Source organism: Cervus canadensis, chromosome 10 (assembly GCF_019320065.1).
Source record: "Cervus canadensis isolate Bull #8, Minnesota chromosome 10, ASM1932006v1, whole genome shotgun sequence".
Taxonomy (NCBI): domain Eukaryota; kingdom Metazoa; phylum Chordata; class Mammalia; order Artiodactyla; family Cervidae; genus Cervus; species Cervus canadensis.
This window is the reverse complement of record NC_057395.1, coordinates 66,446,943-66,459,549: the sequence shown is the minus strand read 5'-3', so window position 1 is coordinate 66,459,549 and position 12,607 is coordinate 66,446,943. Positions and strand designations below refer to the sequence as shown.

At 51.9% G+C, this 12,607-nt stretch overlaps 1 protein-coding gene across 1 annotated transcript in view; it reads right to left on the bottom strand.

The window, feature by feature from the left end:
• PPP1R16B (protein phosphatase 1 regulatory subunit 16B) overlaps positions 1-12,607 on the bottom strand; it is a 109,635-nt gene that overhangs the window by 16,668 nt on the left and 80,360 nt on the right. The window contains exons 3-4 of the mRNA XM_043479253.1: positions 6,707-6,777; positions 1,751-1,896 (exon numbers count right to left, since the gene is read on the bottom strand). Coding sequence (XP_043335188.1) covers positions 1,751-1,896; positions 6,707-6,777 — 217 coding nt within the window. The remainder of the gene's footprint in view (positions 1-1,750; positions 1,897-6,706; positions 6,778-12,607) is intronic.

Genomic DNA, 12,607 nt, shown 5'->3' with positions numbered 1-12,607 from the left:
TTTACTTCTCCCTGTCCTATTTCAACCTTGGACCAAGTACAGAAACACCCAAGGCTACCCTAATTCCTCCTCTAAGTCCCTGACCCAAAGGCAAACCAGGACAGGGCAGGAGAAGGCCTTGGGACCCCGTGGGAGAATTCCCCTTTGGGGCCAGTGACTCCCAAGCACACGGGCCTGGGCTGCCCTGTGGCAGAATCACTCAGACACCACTGAAATAAAACGAAGCTTCCTGGGCTCTACTTTAGACCTCCTGAAACAGAGTCTCTCAAGAGGATGGGGTGGGGCTGAGGATTACACATTTTAGACCCATGATTCTGGTTCAGATTGGCGCTGGGGACGGGTACCATGCTGGTATCCATTTCCTTTTCCTCTCGCACCACCTCTGATTGGATGGTGGCCATCTGATGATCCTGCAGACTTGGTCACACCCAGGTTCTCACTGGAGATGTGGGCACGGGCCACCTGCCAGTCCTCTGGCCTAACAGCCCTCCCCTGGGACCTCTCTGAGCTCCTGTGTGCCCATGGGTAAGCTAATCCACCTCTCTGAGCCAGGGAAGCATCTCTATCATCCGAGCAGCCATTCGATGGGCCCTGGCTGCTCTGCTGAGACCTCTGCCAACGGCCACTTGCCCTCGGCCGCTATTCCTGAATCCCTTTGCTCAGATGCTCCCTGGGACCCCAGCCACATTGATCTCGCTTTGTCTCTGTTCTGGGACTGAAATCACCTGATTTCCTGCTGAGTTTCTCAGGACTTCTGCGTCCCTGAGTGTTCAGTGCCCATCACAGGGCTTGGCCCAGCTCAAATGCCCACCAATCATTAGATGAATTCAATGAAATACACTTGAAATTCAAGGTTGCCCCTTCTCTGTGTTTGGAGAGCCTGAGCAGACTGGAAAGAAGTTCAGGGTGGGGGAAAACTGTTCAGAGCTCTACAGAGGGAAATTGCCTTATCCCTGGGAAAGACATTGCTATGTGGTGTCCCCCAAAGTAGGTTCTGCCCCCAAGAAAAGCATGTGGATGGGACTTGAGAGGGCAGAGCCAAGGAAATACGCCTGCTTTTTTATAGCAAGAAAAATGGCAACAACACGTAAGTATAGAGATGAATACAGGCTCGTGGGGACAGACAGAGAAAAAGAGATGAAAAGAAAGAGAATCATAGCCTGATACAAAACCAAAGACACTACAAGAAAACTACAGACCATTATCTCTTATGAACAGTGATGCAAAACTCTCAAGAAAATACAAGCAAACCAAATTCAGCAGCACAGTAGAAGGATTATATGCCATGACCAAATGGGATTTATTCCTGAATGCAAGGATGGTAAATTGTGTTGCGTATTTTATGACCATCATATCAGGGGAAAGGAAGGGAATGAAAAGAGAGGAAATGTGAATTAAGAGAGACACAGGGGAAAAGACAAGGTGAGATCAAGGAGGAAAGAAGACAGAGAGGGAAAACAGGAGACAGACACAGGGATGAAAAGGGAATGTGAGGAGAAAAGGGATACGCACCAAAGAGACAGAAAAAAAAAAGAGAGATGAAAGTCCTCCCCCGCCACAAAAAAAAAAAAAAAAAAACCTGGAAAAACACCAAAGGCGCACCCATGGCTGATTCATGTCAATGTGTGGAAAAACCACTTCAATACTGTAAAATAATTAGCCTCCAATTAAAATAAGTAAATAAATTAAAAAAAAAAAAAAAACCAAAGGCGGAGGGAAGGCTGCTCCTGGGGGAGAGAGGGGCACGTACTACTGAACGAGGATCTTCACCAGGTTAATGTGGCCGCAGGTGGCCGCGGCATGCAGAGGCGTCCACAGCTCGTTGTCCTTGGCGTTCACGTTGGCACCGTGGGAAAGGAGCAACTTGACAATTTCCTCAAAGTTGTCGATGCAGCACTGCAAGGCGGACACAGGCAGGGGTCAGCTCCGGGCAGGTCATGACGAGGGCACACCCAGTTCCCGAGAAGGACAACGGAGCCAAGCTGCCTGCAGTTGAATCCAGCTCCATTATGTACATGCTGAGTGATCACAGGCAAGCCACTTAACCTTTCTGAGCCTGTTTCCTTGTAAGTAAGTTAATAATGCACAAAATAAAAATATTAAAAACAATATAAAAAGTAAAGTCAGCTATAAGATTCTTTCCAAATGTTGGTGGAACGGGACGAAATTTCGAACAAGGCTTCAAAACCTTTACTTTTTAATTTCGGAAGGCTTTCTTCAAACAAAACTGTAAGGAGAACTCTAAGTTAGATAGCCAATAAATTCAAATAGAGCGTTTCAGGCTAAAGCTGGGGTGTGTGGGGGTGGGGGTGTTGAGAAGGTCCCCCTGCCCCATCAGTGGCCTCCTAGATTATAGTTTGAAACCTCTGACTTAGGAATTTCTGACCCAGAAGCTAGTTCTTGGGGAAGTCCCAAGTAACGAAGCCTCCCCCAAAAAACACAGCTCCACCCGAGGGCTCTAGTGGGTCCTGACAGAGTTCCTGCGAGGAGACAGCCATGTCTGTCCTCCTGCTTGTCCACACGTGGGTCAGCCCCAATGAGAAGGCAGCTCACAGAGATACTGGGCTCCAAAAGCCACTGGAGCCCCCAAACTCCAGGGAGAGAGAGCGAAAGATTCCAAGGAGAAAGAGGGAGCTCAAGCCGGGGCCATGAGCAGGGAGAGGCGAGGACAGGGGGCAGAAGACGGGCAGCCACTTTACAGGCTGCAGGAAGGATCTCGGATGACCTCCGGAGAAACCAGCAGGGACAGGGCAGCGGACCTGTGGCTCAGAACTGCCCATCCAGGGAAGGCTCTGCCCTCAGTGCATGGGAGATGCTGCAGAGTTATACTCAGAGGAGCAGCACAATTCAAACTTGTTTTTTAAAAAATCCCTCCTCCAGCTGCATGCGGAGAACAGACTTCGATCACAAGCTTCTGGAGGGAGAAGAGGGAGGGTGAAAAACTATGTCAAAATCATCCCATTTAAGAGATGATGGCGGCCTGACCTACAGAAGTGACTGTGGGCGGGGGAGAAGTGACTGGATGCCAGCAGAAAGAGCGGGGGCACCTGTGGGAGCCAAGGGCCTCAGGGGGGTGTGGGGATCGGGCGGCACCACAGCCCCCACCCCCATTCCCTGCAGAACCAGGGGTCAGAGGGACGTCCTTGGTGGTCCGAAGGTTAAGACTCCGAGCACCCAATGCAGGGGACCTGGGTTCATTCCCTGGTCAGGGAACTAGATCCCGCATGCCACAACTAAAAGATCCCACATTCCACAAGTAAGACCTGGCGCACCCAAATACATACTTACATACATACCAAATACATGCATCCATACACACCACACACATAAATATACACCAAAAATACATACATGTATACGTACCACATACATACACATCACACACACACATGCCAAATATATAAATACATGCATACATACATAACCAATACATACTAAATACATACATATAGATTTAAAAAAGAAAAAAAGAGGGGTCAGTCCTGGACAGATGGAACATACAGGAAATGAGCAGAGATGGTGCCAGGTTCTCTTCATGCACCTGGCACCATCTGACCTGGGGTTCGCTAGGTCTGGGGGCACCTCTCCAGACAGGAAGGTCACGGGTGACCCAGTGGAGCAGGGCACTGCCTCAGGTGGTCGAGAGAACTGTGCAGTGGCGTGGCACCACCAGCAGAGGGCGCCAAAGGCACCAGAGTGAGGCAGCCTGGAAAGGCGAGGGTCCCCGGGAGGCGGTCACTGGCAGAAGAGTCTGGGATGGCCTGGTCCATAGGAGGAGCCAGGAGCAGCCCAGACTGTGGGGTGAGGGGACAGGAGGGCCAGAGATCCCACCACGAGGGGCTGCAGAAATATGAAGACAGGCAGGGCGGTGGACAGGTGGAGTGATGACGCACATAGAATTGCTGTCGTGTGAGAAAGAAGCCCAGGGGCTGGGCCAGTCTGCAGCTGGGAAACTCGACCTGGGTGCAGGAGTGCAGTGGGGGCTGGTACGTGGCAGAGGGGGGCAGCGTCCTCGCCTGCATTCCCCAAGGTGGGCCATGGCACCTGGCACCGGATGACTCCTCCCGCCCCCTCATTTCCCACGTTCAATCCATCACCCGGTGTGGATCGCATCTCCTGAGAGCTGTCCCCATCCCCATTGCCCTGGCCGAGGTGTCATCATCTCTCTCTTTCTCCCTGTCACTCCCCTTTCACACACCCTCAGCCAGAGAGAGCTTCCTTGTTAACCCAGCCATGCTGCTCTCAGTTGACAAAACCTCTGAAGGCTCCCTGTTGCCAAGAGCAGAAAATCCACAGGAAGCTCTTGTCACTGTGCTCCTCTGTTGTCCTGGAGCGGTAGTGATGATGACAATGACAACAATAACAACAGCCCCAGAAGAGCAGTAATAACAGGTCACATTGCCAATAATAAGAGCTAATGCTTTTTGAGGAGTTACTAGCGCCATGCACTTCGCTAACTTTTGGCCATGCATTGCCTCAGTGAATCCTCAGAAAAACATTTCCAGGGCTCTGTAGCCATGTGGGGCTAGAAGCTATGGTGCTAGACAGTGTCAATACACAGAACATGTCATCATCATAAAGGTTGTATTGGACGGTGCTGCCCTGAGGTACACCTCAGTTTCCTGAGCTGTAAAATGGGGATAATAGTATTTCAAAGAGTTCTTGTGATGATCAACCCACGCTTCACATATGTGAAGTGGTTTTGTCAAGAAGTGAACATGTGGCAGATTTTCATAATAATGAGTGAAAATCATTCAATCGTGTCTGACTCTTTGTGACCCCATGGACTGCAGCCCACCCGGCTCCTCTGTCCATGGAATTCTCTGGGCTAGAATAATGGAGTGGGCTGCCATTTCCTTCTCCAGGGGATCTTCCCGACCCAGGGATTGAACCTGGGTCTCCTGCATCACGGGCATATTCTTTACCATCTGAGCCACCAGGGAAGTCCCTACATAATAATAAATAATATCTAATATTTATACAGTGTCAGATGATGCTTATAGGGTTTTATATATATTTATTTAATCTTCACAACAACCCAGTGACATGGGTACTTGTTATGCCTCTTTTACAGATGAGGAAAATGAGGCACAGAGAGCTTAAGCAACTTGCCCAAGGTCACACAGCTAGACTGTGTGGAGGCATGAAGCCCTACGAGACAGGAAAAGAAGCCAAGAGGACACATGGGGAGCTCCCAAGCTGATGGCTGAGGGTGGGGACTTGCCCCCAGGGCTTATGGGTAGGGCAGTGGCTACCTTTCCCACCCTCCGAGGGAGATGGAGAGGGTCTCGCCAGCCCAGGGTTCCAGAGCCTGGCCAGGCTGCATTCAAATCCGCCTGCTCTGAAACTTGGGCCAGGGCACAGGGGGGTTCAGTGTGTTCACTCATTAACTCAGCAAGCACATACTGAGCACCTACTGTATGCCAACATGGTGGGGGACAAAGCAGATACACTTTGAGAAAGAGACATGATGAGCTCTGCCCTCGTGCAGTGCAGAGTCTTGGGTAAGCAGAGACCAACGCTAAATGGTCACGCCAATGGCTAGAAGGCTTCCCTGACAGCTCAGTTGGTAAGGAATCTGCCTGCAACGCAGGAGACCCCAGTTCAATTCCTAGGTCAGGAAGATCCGCTGGAGAAGGGATCGGCTACCCACTCCAGTATTCTTGGGCTTCCCTTGTGGTTCAGCTGGTAAAGAATCTGCCCGCAATGCGGGAGGCCTGGGTTCAATCCCTGGGTTGGGAAGATCCCCTGGAGAAGGGAACAGCTATCCACTCCAGTATTCTGGCCTGGAAAGTTAAGAGTCGGACACAACTGAGAGACTTTCACTTTCACTTTCAATGGCTGGAATGACAGAGGTGCTCAGGGGAGGGGATGTAGATATAAGAGCACAGCTCTCAGATTCTAGCTGTGCACACACCTAAACACTGGGTGAAATTCGATGGGGAGCAGACAGTGTGTGCAAGGGACTCAGAAGTCAAGTAGCTGGAGGCCTGGCGGTCAGCGTAGCCGGTTCAGCAGGGGCACTGGGGTACTCCTTACCCTTAGTGTTATAGGAAGACATGGGAGTGCTCTGAGTAACATCAGCAGATGTTGGGTCTGGGTATCCCTGCAGCCACAGCATGGAGGATGGATCAGGGCAGGGATGCCTGAATGCTGGGGACCAGGGAGGGGGCTGCTGCAGTGTGAGATGATGAGAGATGACAGCCAGAGAAGCCCCTCCCCAGCCAAGGGGGGCGTGGGCCCATCTCGCTGCCCTAAAGAGGCTGTGTGTTATGACAGCACATGGTTCTGGCCAGAGTCCATGGCGCTGTGACTTTAGGCAGGTCCCACAACCTCCCTGTCAATCACCGCTGTCACCAGGGTGCACGGATGCCTTGGTGGGTGTGAACGAACGTGCTTCGTACACTGTCAAGCTCCGAACAAACTTGCTTTGTGTGTCAAACCCTTTGCCAGGCAGTGAGGATGCAGCGGACAAAGGCTCCCTGTCCCCGGAGGCAGTGTATGTGCCACGCACGTGGGCACGGGGCTCTATGGGCGTGTCTGTAACAGACACACTCGTCTCCCGGGCAGACAAGAGCCTTTCAGAAGTGGCAGCTGCGGCTCCCCTCCCCCTCCTCCCTGAGGGTCCTGGGCAGGAAAAAAGCAGGGAGATGGGGCACGTGTCCAGGTGGGGAGCAGGCAGGCAGGGGTCCCAGCGGGTCCTTACCTGGTGCAGGGCGGTGAGTCCATCTTCATTACACAAATCAGGGCTGACCTTATTCTTCAGGAAGTAGCGCACTGCAACAGAGGGGAAAGAGGTGACTGTCTTGTCACACATGGTGTGTGCAGGGGTGCGGGGGACCCAGGTAAGACCCACTGTCCCCCAGGTCCTGACACCATCAGTCTTATTTACTCCTTACTACCTTCCCTGCTCTATCCTCCCCCACCCACTCTAACCCTAGTTCCCATCCTGGACCCAAGTGCAAAGAGAAGGATGCGGGGTCAGCACACACATACTGGTACAACTTCTTAGCATCAATACATTCAAGTCTACCTGCTCAGAGACTTGGACCACGGCACAGGGAAGCATCAGTGAGTTCATTCATTAAGTCAGTATGCACATATTAAGCACCTACTGTATGCCATTATGGGGAAGAGTGTTGAGATATACCAAGGAGCAAGAGACATGGACTCTGCCCTCGTGCGGCTCAGAGTTTGGGAAAAGAAAGACGGACATCCAATGAGCAAATGCAGCAGCCCTGCAAGACCCTTCGCAGACCTCCACACTTTAGGTTACCCATCTTTGGTCAGTATCCAGCCAGGCCACTCCCACGGGGTGAGGTGTCCCTGAGGCCAGGGGGATGAAGCCCATGGTCTCCCTTCTGACCCATCTTCCCCTTCCCTGTTCACACGGCTGCAGGGCCGAATGTAGAGCCTGCATAAGCCTTGTCCCCAGATCCAGCTTCCCCAGGGTGGACCACGCGGCAAGAAAGTGCGCCTCTAGGCTGAAGGGGCGACCACAGGGTGACTGTTTGCAGAGCCAATGAAGGAACGTGGCTACACAAGCTGGCTTATGTGTGAGGCCCTCACGATGCTGGGAAAGCCGGGGACAGAGGCCAGGGTCCTGCAAACGCAGGAGCGGGCTGGCCCTGGCCCCTCGGAGCCCCTCCCATGTAAGTCTAAGTTGTGTCCGACTCTTTGCGGCCCCACGGACAGAGAAGCCTGGTGGGCTACAGTCCATGGACCCTATGGACCCTATGAACCCTATGGATGGTAGCCCACCATGCTTCTCTGTCCATGGGATTCTCCAGGCAAGAATACCGGAGTGGGTAGCCATTCCTTCTCCGGGGGGTCTTCCCGACCCAGGGATCTGGTCTCCCTCATTGCAGGCAGATACTTTTATCATCTGAGACACCACCTAGTCTGGCTCCCTCAAAACACTAGCCGAAGTGCGCCTCCCCTAGTGCCCCCTGGGAGCAGTGTCTCCATGCCACCACCCACACGCTGGGGCAGGGCCACTGTGGTTTCCTAGCCGATTTGCCTCTGCTGTGGGGGGACAAACTGGAGTGAGCTGTGGAAGGGTAGAGAGCAGGTTGTCCATTCTGCAGGCTGAATGTCCGCTGGGCAACCCAGAGGGTGCAGGAGAGGGAGATGAGGTCTTTGGAACCTCAATGGGATGGGGGCTGTCTTCATTAGGCTCAGATCCAGGAACCACAGGCCCAGCGGCACCCTTGGCCTGAGTGTGACCAGAGGTCCCTGCGAGGGGGAGGCTGAGGTCTCCACCCAACTTCCTGGCAAGAGGTGACATCTCCCGCAGACTTGCCCCAGATGCTTTCATCACTGCTGGGGGTCAGGGGGACAAGGGGCTTATATATGGTTTACACTCAGGTCCTCTGGAGCTGCCCTGTCCACTAGGAAACCACTGGCCACAGCGAGCTCTTGGGGTTTTTCAAACGTTAACTTGTAAAAATTCGAAATTCACTTCCCTCAGTCACTCTGGACACATTTTAAGGACTCAACAACTACAAAGCAGAACTGTTAGTTGCTCAGTCGGGTCCGACTCTTTTGTGACTCCACGGACTGTAGCCTACCAGGCTCCTCTGTCTGTGGAATTCTTCAGGCAAGAATACTGGAGTGGGTTGCCATTTCCTACTCCAGGGCATCTTCCCGACCTAAGGATCGAACCCAGGTCTCCCACGTTGCAGGCAGATTCTTTACCGTCTGAGCCACCAGGGAAGCCCCCAACAACTACAGGTGGCTACCATATTAGAAAGTGCACAAATAGAACATTTCCCATCTTCACAAAAAGTTCTATTGGACAGCGCTGTTTTGGGGCATTACATGTGGAAATTATCTGCATTACCAACTGCTCAGACCCTCCCGTGGCTCCCTACTGCTCTGGAAACAAGTGCAAAACCCTGACGATGGTGCAGAAGGTCCACCTGATGTGTGCCCTGTCTGCAGGCCTCCATCTCACACAGTTCCAGCGGGACCATTCATTCACACTGTGGCCTGTGAGAATGGCACCCCCTTAGGGCAGAGGAGTTCGCTCAGCTGTATGCAGTACTCCCAACCTATCTGCCTCTCCAGTCTCATTTCTTAAACTCCGAACACCTTCCACATTGGTCTTTTGTCAGCTACAGAGTCACCAAATTTCCTTTGATTTCTGAACTTTTGCACTGCCTGTTTCCATTACCTGGACAACTTAGTCATCCACGCATGCATCCATCCATCCATCTAGCCTCACCCATTCATCCACCCATCCACCTACCTGCATCCATTCATCCACCCATCCACCCACCCATCCACCATCTATTCACCCACCCTCATCCATTCACCCATCCAGTCATCCACCCATCCACCAATCATCCATCCACCCAGAGCCATGCATTCCATCTCTTAACACACACACACACACCTGTCTCACTCCTCATCCTTCACATCTCAGCTAAAACTTCCCAGATGAAGGCACTCCCCCGTTCTGCACACCCACAGCATCTATACATCTCATATATAGCCTTATCACAACCATAATTACATAACTATTTGGGTAATTATGATGGGCTTTGGGTCTGTCTGCTGGGACCTGGCACTCACTGCTGAGGTCTGGCACACAGTAAATCCTCAACAACCCTTCCAGGACCCTGACTTACTTGGTGGCTTCCTAGCTCAGTCCATCTCTCAGCACAGCAGACCACCCTGCAGGGCTGACCCAGATGGCTCACATCTGGAGTATTCAGCGCTGCCCACAGGGACCTCCTACCAGGATGCACAGTACTGGTCTCAGCCTCAAGGCCACGTTGAGAACACTATGGCAAAGCCACTGATCACTGTGGCCCAGCCTGTCCACAGGTCACAGGGGTGCCCTGGGCCTGACAGCTGGCCTTTGGAAGAGGAGTGACCACGGCGTCTCTGGGCATCACAGAAGGTTCTAGAAGGTTCTGCTCCCATTAGGCCAGGGTTCAAATCCTTTGGGGGTGGCTGGTGAACTAGGCTTCCGGTCCGGGAGACGCTCTTTGAGGCAGAATTTAAGCGTCAGCTGCCAAAAGCAGTCTTTGTGTGCGGTAATTATTGGGGTGTTCTCTGTGCGACGTGGGAACCTAAGGCATATAATTACTCCAATGTCGGCAGTTATTTTCAGCCCAAGAGGTGGGACAAGTCATCTCCGTCTCTAAGGAGCCATCGATAGTCATGACCCAAGGTCCCCCTCTTGGTTCTACTTGTACTTTAGCTGGGAGCCTGGTTCTGGACACAACCCACTGGAGCAAAGACTCCACCATCCAGGACCTAGCCAGGCTTTCCTGCCTCTGGGGTTCATTAGCAAAATGATTCTTCTGGACTTCCCTGGTGGTCCAATGGTTAGGAATCTGCCCTGCCAATGCAGGGGACACGGTTTGATTCCCTGGTCGGGGAAAATTCCACATGCCGCAGGGAGACTAAGCTCGTGCGCCACCACTACTGAGCCCACGGCTCTAGAGCCTGTGCTCTGCAACGAAAGAAGCCACCGCAAGGAGAAGCCCGCACACCGCAACTAGAGAGTAGCCCCTGCTCGTTGCAACCAGAGAAAGCCCTCTCGCAGCAATGAAGACCCAGTGCAGCCATAAATAAATAAATACATTTTTAATGTTAAAAAACCGATTCCTCTATTCCTGTATCAACACTGTCTTCTTACTGAGCCCCTCCTATGCACCCGGGTCGATGCACAACTGCTTTGTTTCATGGGTTCGTGTCTAATCATTCCTCCTATGGAGAAATGGAGACAGCTCAGGGAAGTACAGCTCACTGCCACACGAGACGGAGTAGAGGAAATCAGACCCTCTGATTTCTTTTTTTTGTTGTTGTTGTTAGTTGGAGGCTAATTACTTCACAACATTTCAGTGGGTTTTGTCATACATTGATATGGATCAGCCATAGAGTTACACGTATTCCCCATCCCGATCCCCCCTCCCACCTCCCTCTCCACCCGATTCCTCTGGGTCTTCCCAGTGCACCAGGCCCGAGCACTTGTCTCATGCATCCCACCTGGGCTGGTGATCTGTTTCACCATAGATAATATACATGCTGTTCTTTCGAAACATCCCACCCTCACCTTCTCCCACAGAGTTCAAAAGTCTGTTCTGTACTTCTGTGTCTCTTTTTCTGTTTTGCATATAGGGTTATCGTTACCATCTTTCTAAATTCCATATATATGTGTTAGTATGCTGTAATGTTCTTTATCTTTCTGGCTTACTTCACTCTGTATAATGGGCTCCAGTTTCATCCATCTCATTAGAACTGATTCAAAGAATTCTTTTTAACGGCTGAGTAATATTCCATGGTGTATATGTACCACAGCTTCCTTATCCATTCATCTGCTGATGGGCATCTAGGTTGCTTCCATGTCCTGGCTATTATAAACAGTGCTGCAATGAACATTGGGGTGCACGTGTCTCTTTCATATCTGGTTTCCTCAGTGTGTATGCCCAGAAGTGGTATTGCTGAGACCCTCTGATTTCTAAGCCCAGACTCTTGACCACAAGGCTGCTCTTTTCTGCCCCCGGGCCCAGGCATGGCGACCAGCAGTGCTGGAGTATTCAGAGCTGGGCTAAATGCTGGTGTGGGGAGGAGGGGGATGGGAGCATGGGCAGAGTGACCTCCGCTCTGTAAGCATCGGAGGCCCTTGAGTCCCAGGCCAAGCCTCTTCTGGCAGACAGAGGGGCTCAGAGACCTACAGCCAGGACAGCAGAAACACCGCAGCCCCCAGGGGGCATGGAGAGACATCTCAAGGGCCAAGTTAAACACAAAGTTGCTTCCTCTCACGCCCTACTTACAACTCTCTCCTGGCTCCATACTGTTCTTAAGACCAGAGTTCAGGGCTTCCCTGGGGGCTCGGTGGTAAAGAATCTGCCTGCCAACGCAGGAGATGCAGTTTCGATCCCTGGTCCAGGAAGATCCCACAGGCCATGGAGCAATTAAGCCTGTGCTCCAGAGCCCAGGAGCTGCAGCTACTGAAGCCTGGGTGCCCTAGAGCCCGTGCGCCACAAGAGAAGCCACAGCGATGAGAAGCCCGCACACCGAAGCTAGAGAGTAGGCGCTGCTCGCCACAGCTAGAGAAAAGCCCGTGCAGCAACAAAGGCCCGGCACAGCCTAAATAAATACATAAATAAAATTATACATAAAAAGAACAGAGTTCAGAATTCTTCCTTGGCCTTCACTGGGTCAGCAAACTATGGCCCATAGGCTGTATCTGGCAGGCAGCCTGTTCTGATAAATGAAAATTTCTTGGCACACATCTGCACTCATTCATTTACATATTGCCTGTGACTGCTTTTACCCTACAACACCAGAGTTGATTAGTTACAGCAGAGACATATGGCCCAGACAACCTAAAATATTTACTCTTAATATCTGGCCTTTTAGAGAAAAGACTTGCTGACCCTGGTCTTCACAGTCCTGCATGGTGTGGTCTTGCCTACAGGGCTACCAGCTTGCTGTTTTCATCAGAGTCTATGGGAATGGCTTGCTCTGAAGTTGTGCAGTGTGCAGCCTGCTCAACTGGACCTAGCCATCCTATATCCCTAGTTCTCGAGGCTCTTCTCTTGCTCTCTGAGCACCTGGCACAATAGAGGTAGCTGGCTTAGGGGGATCT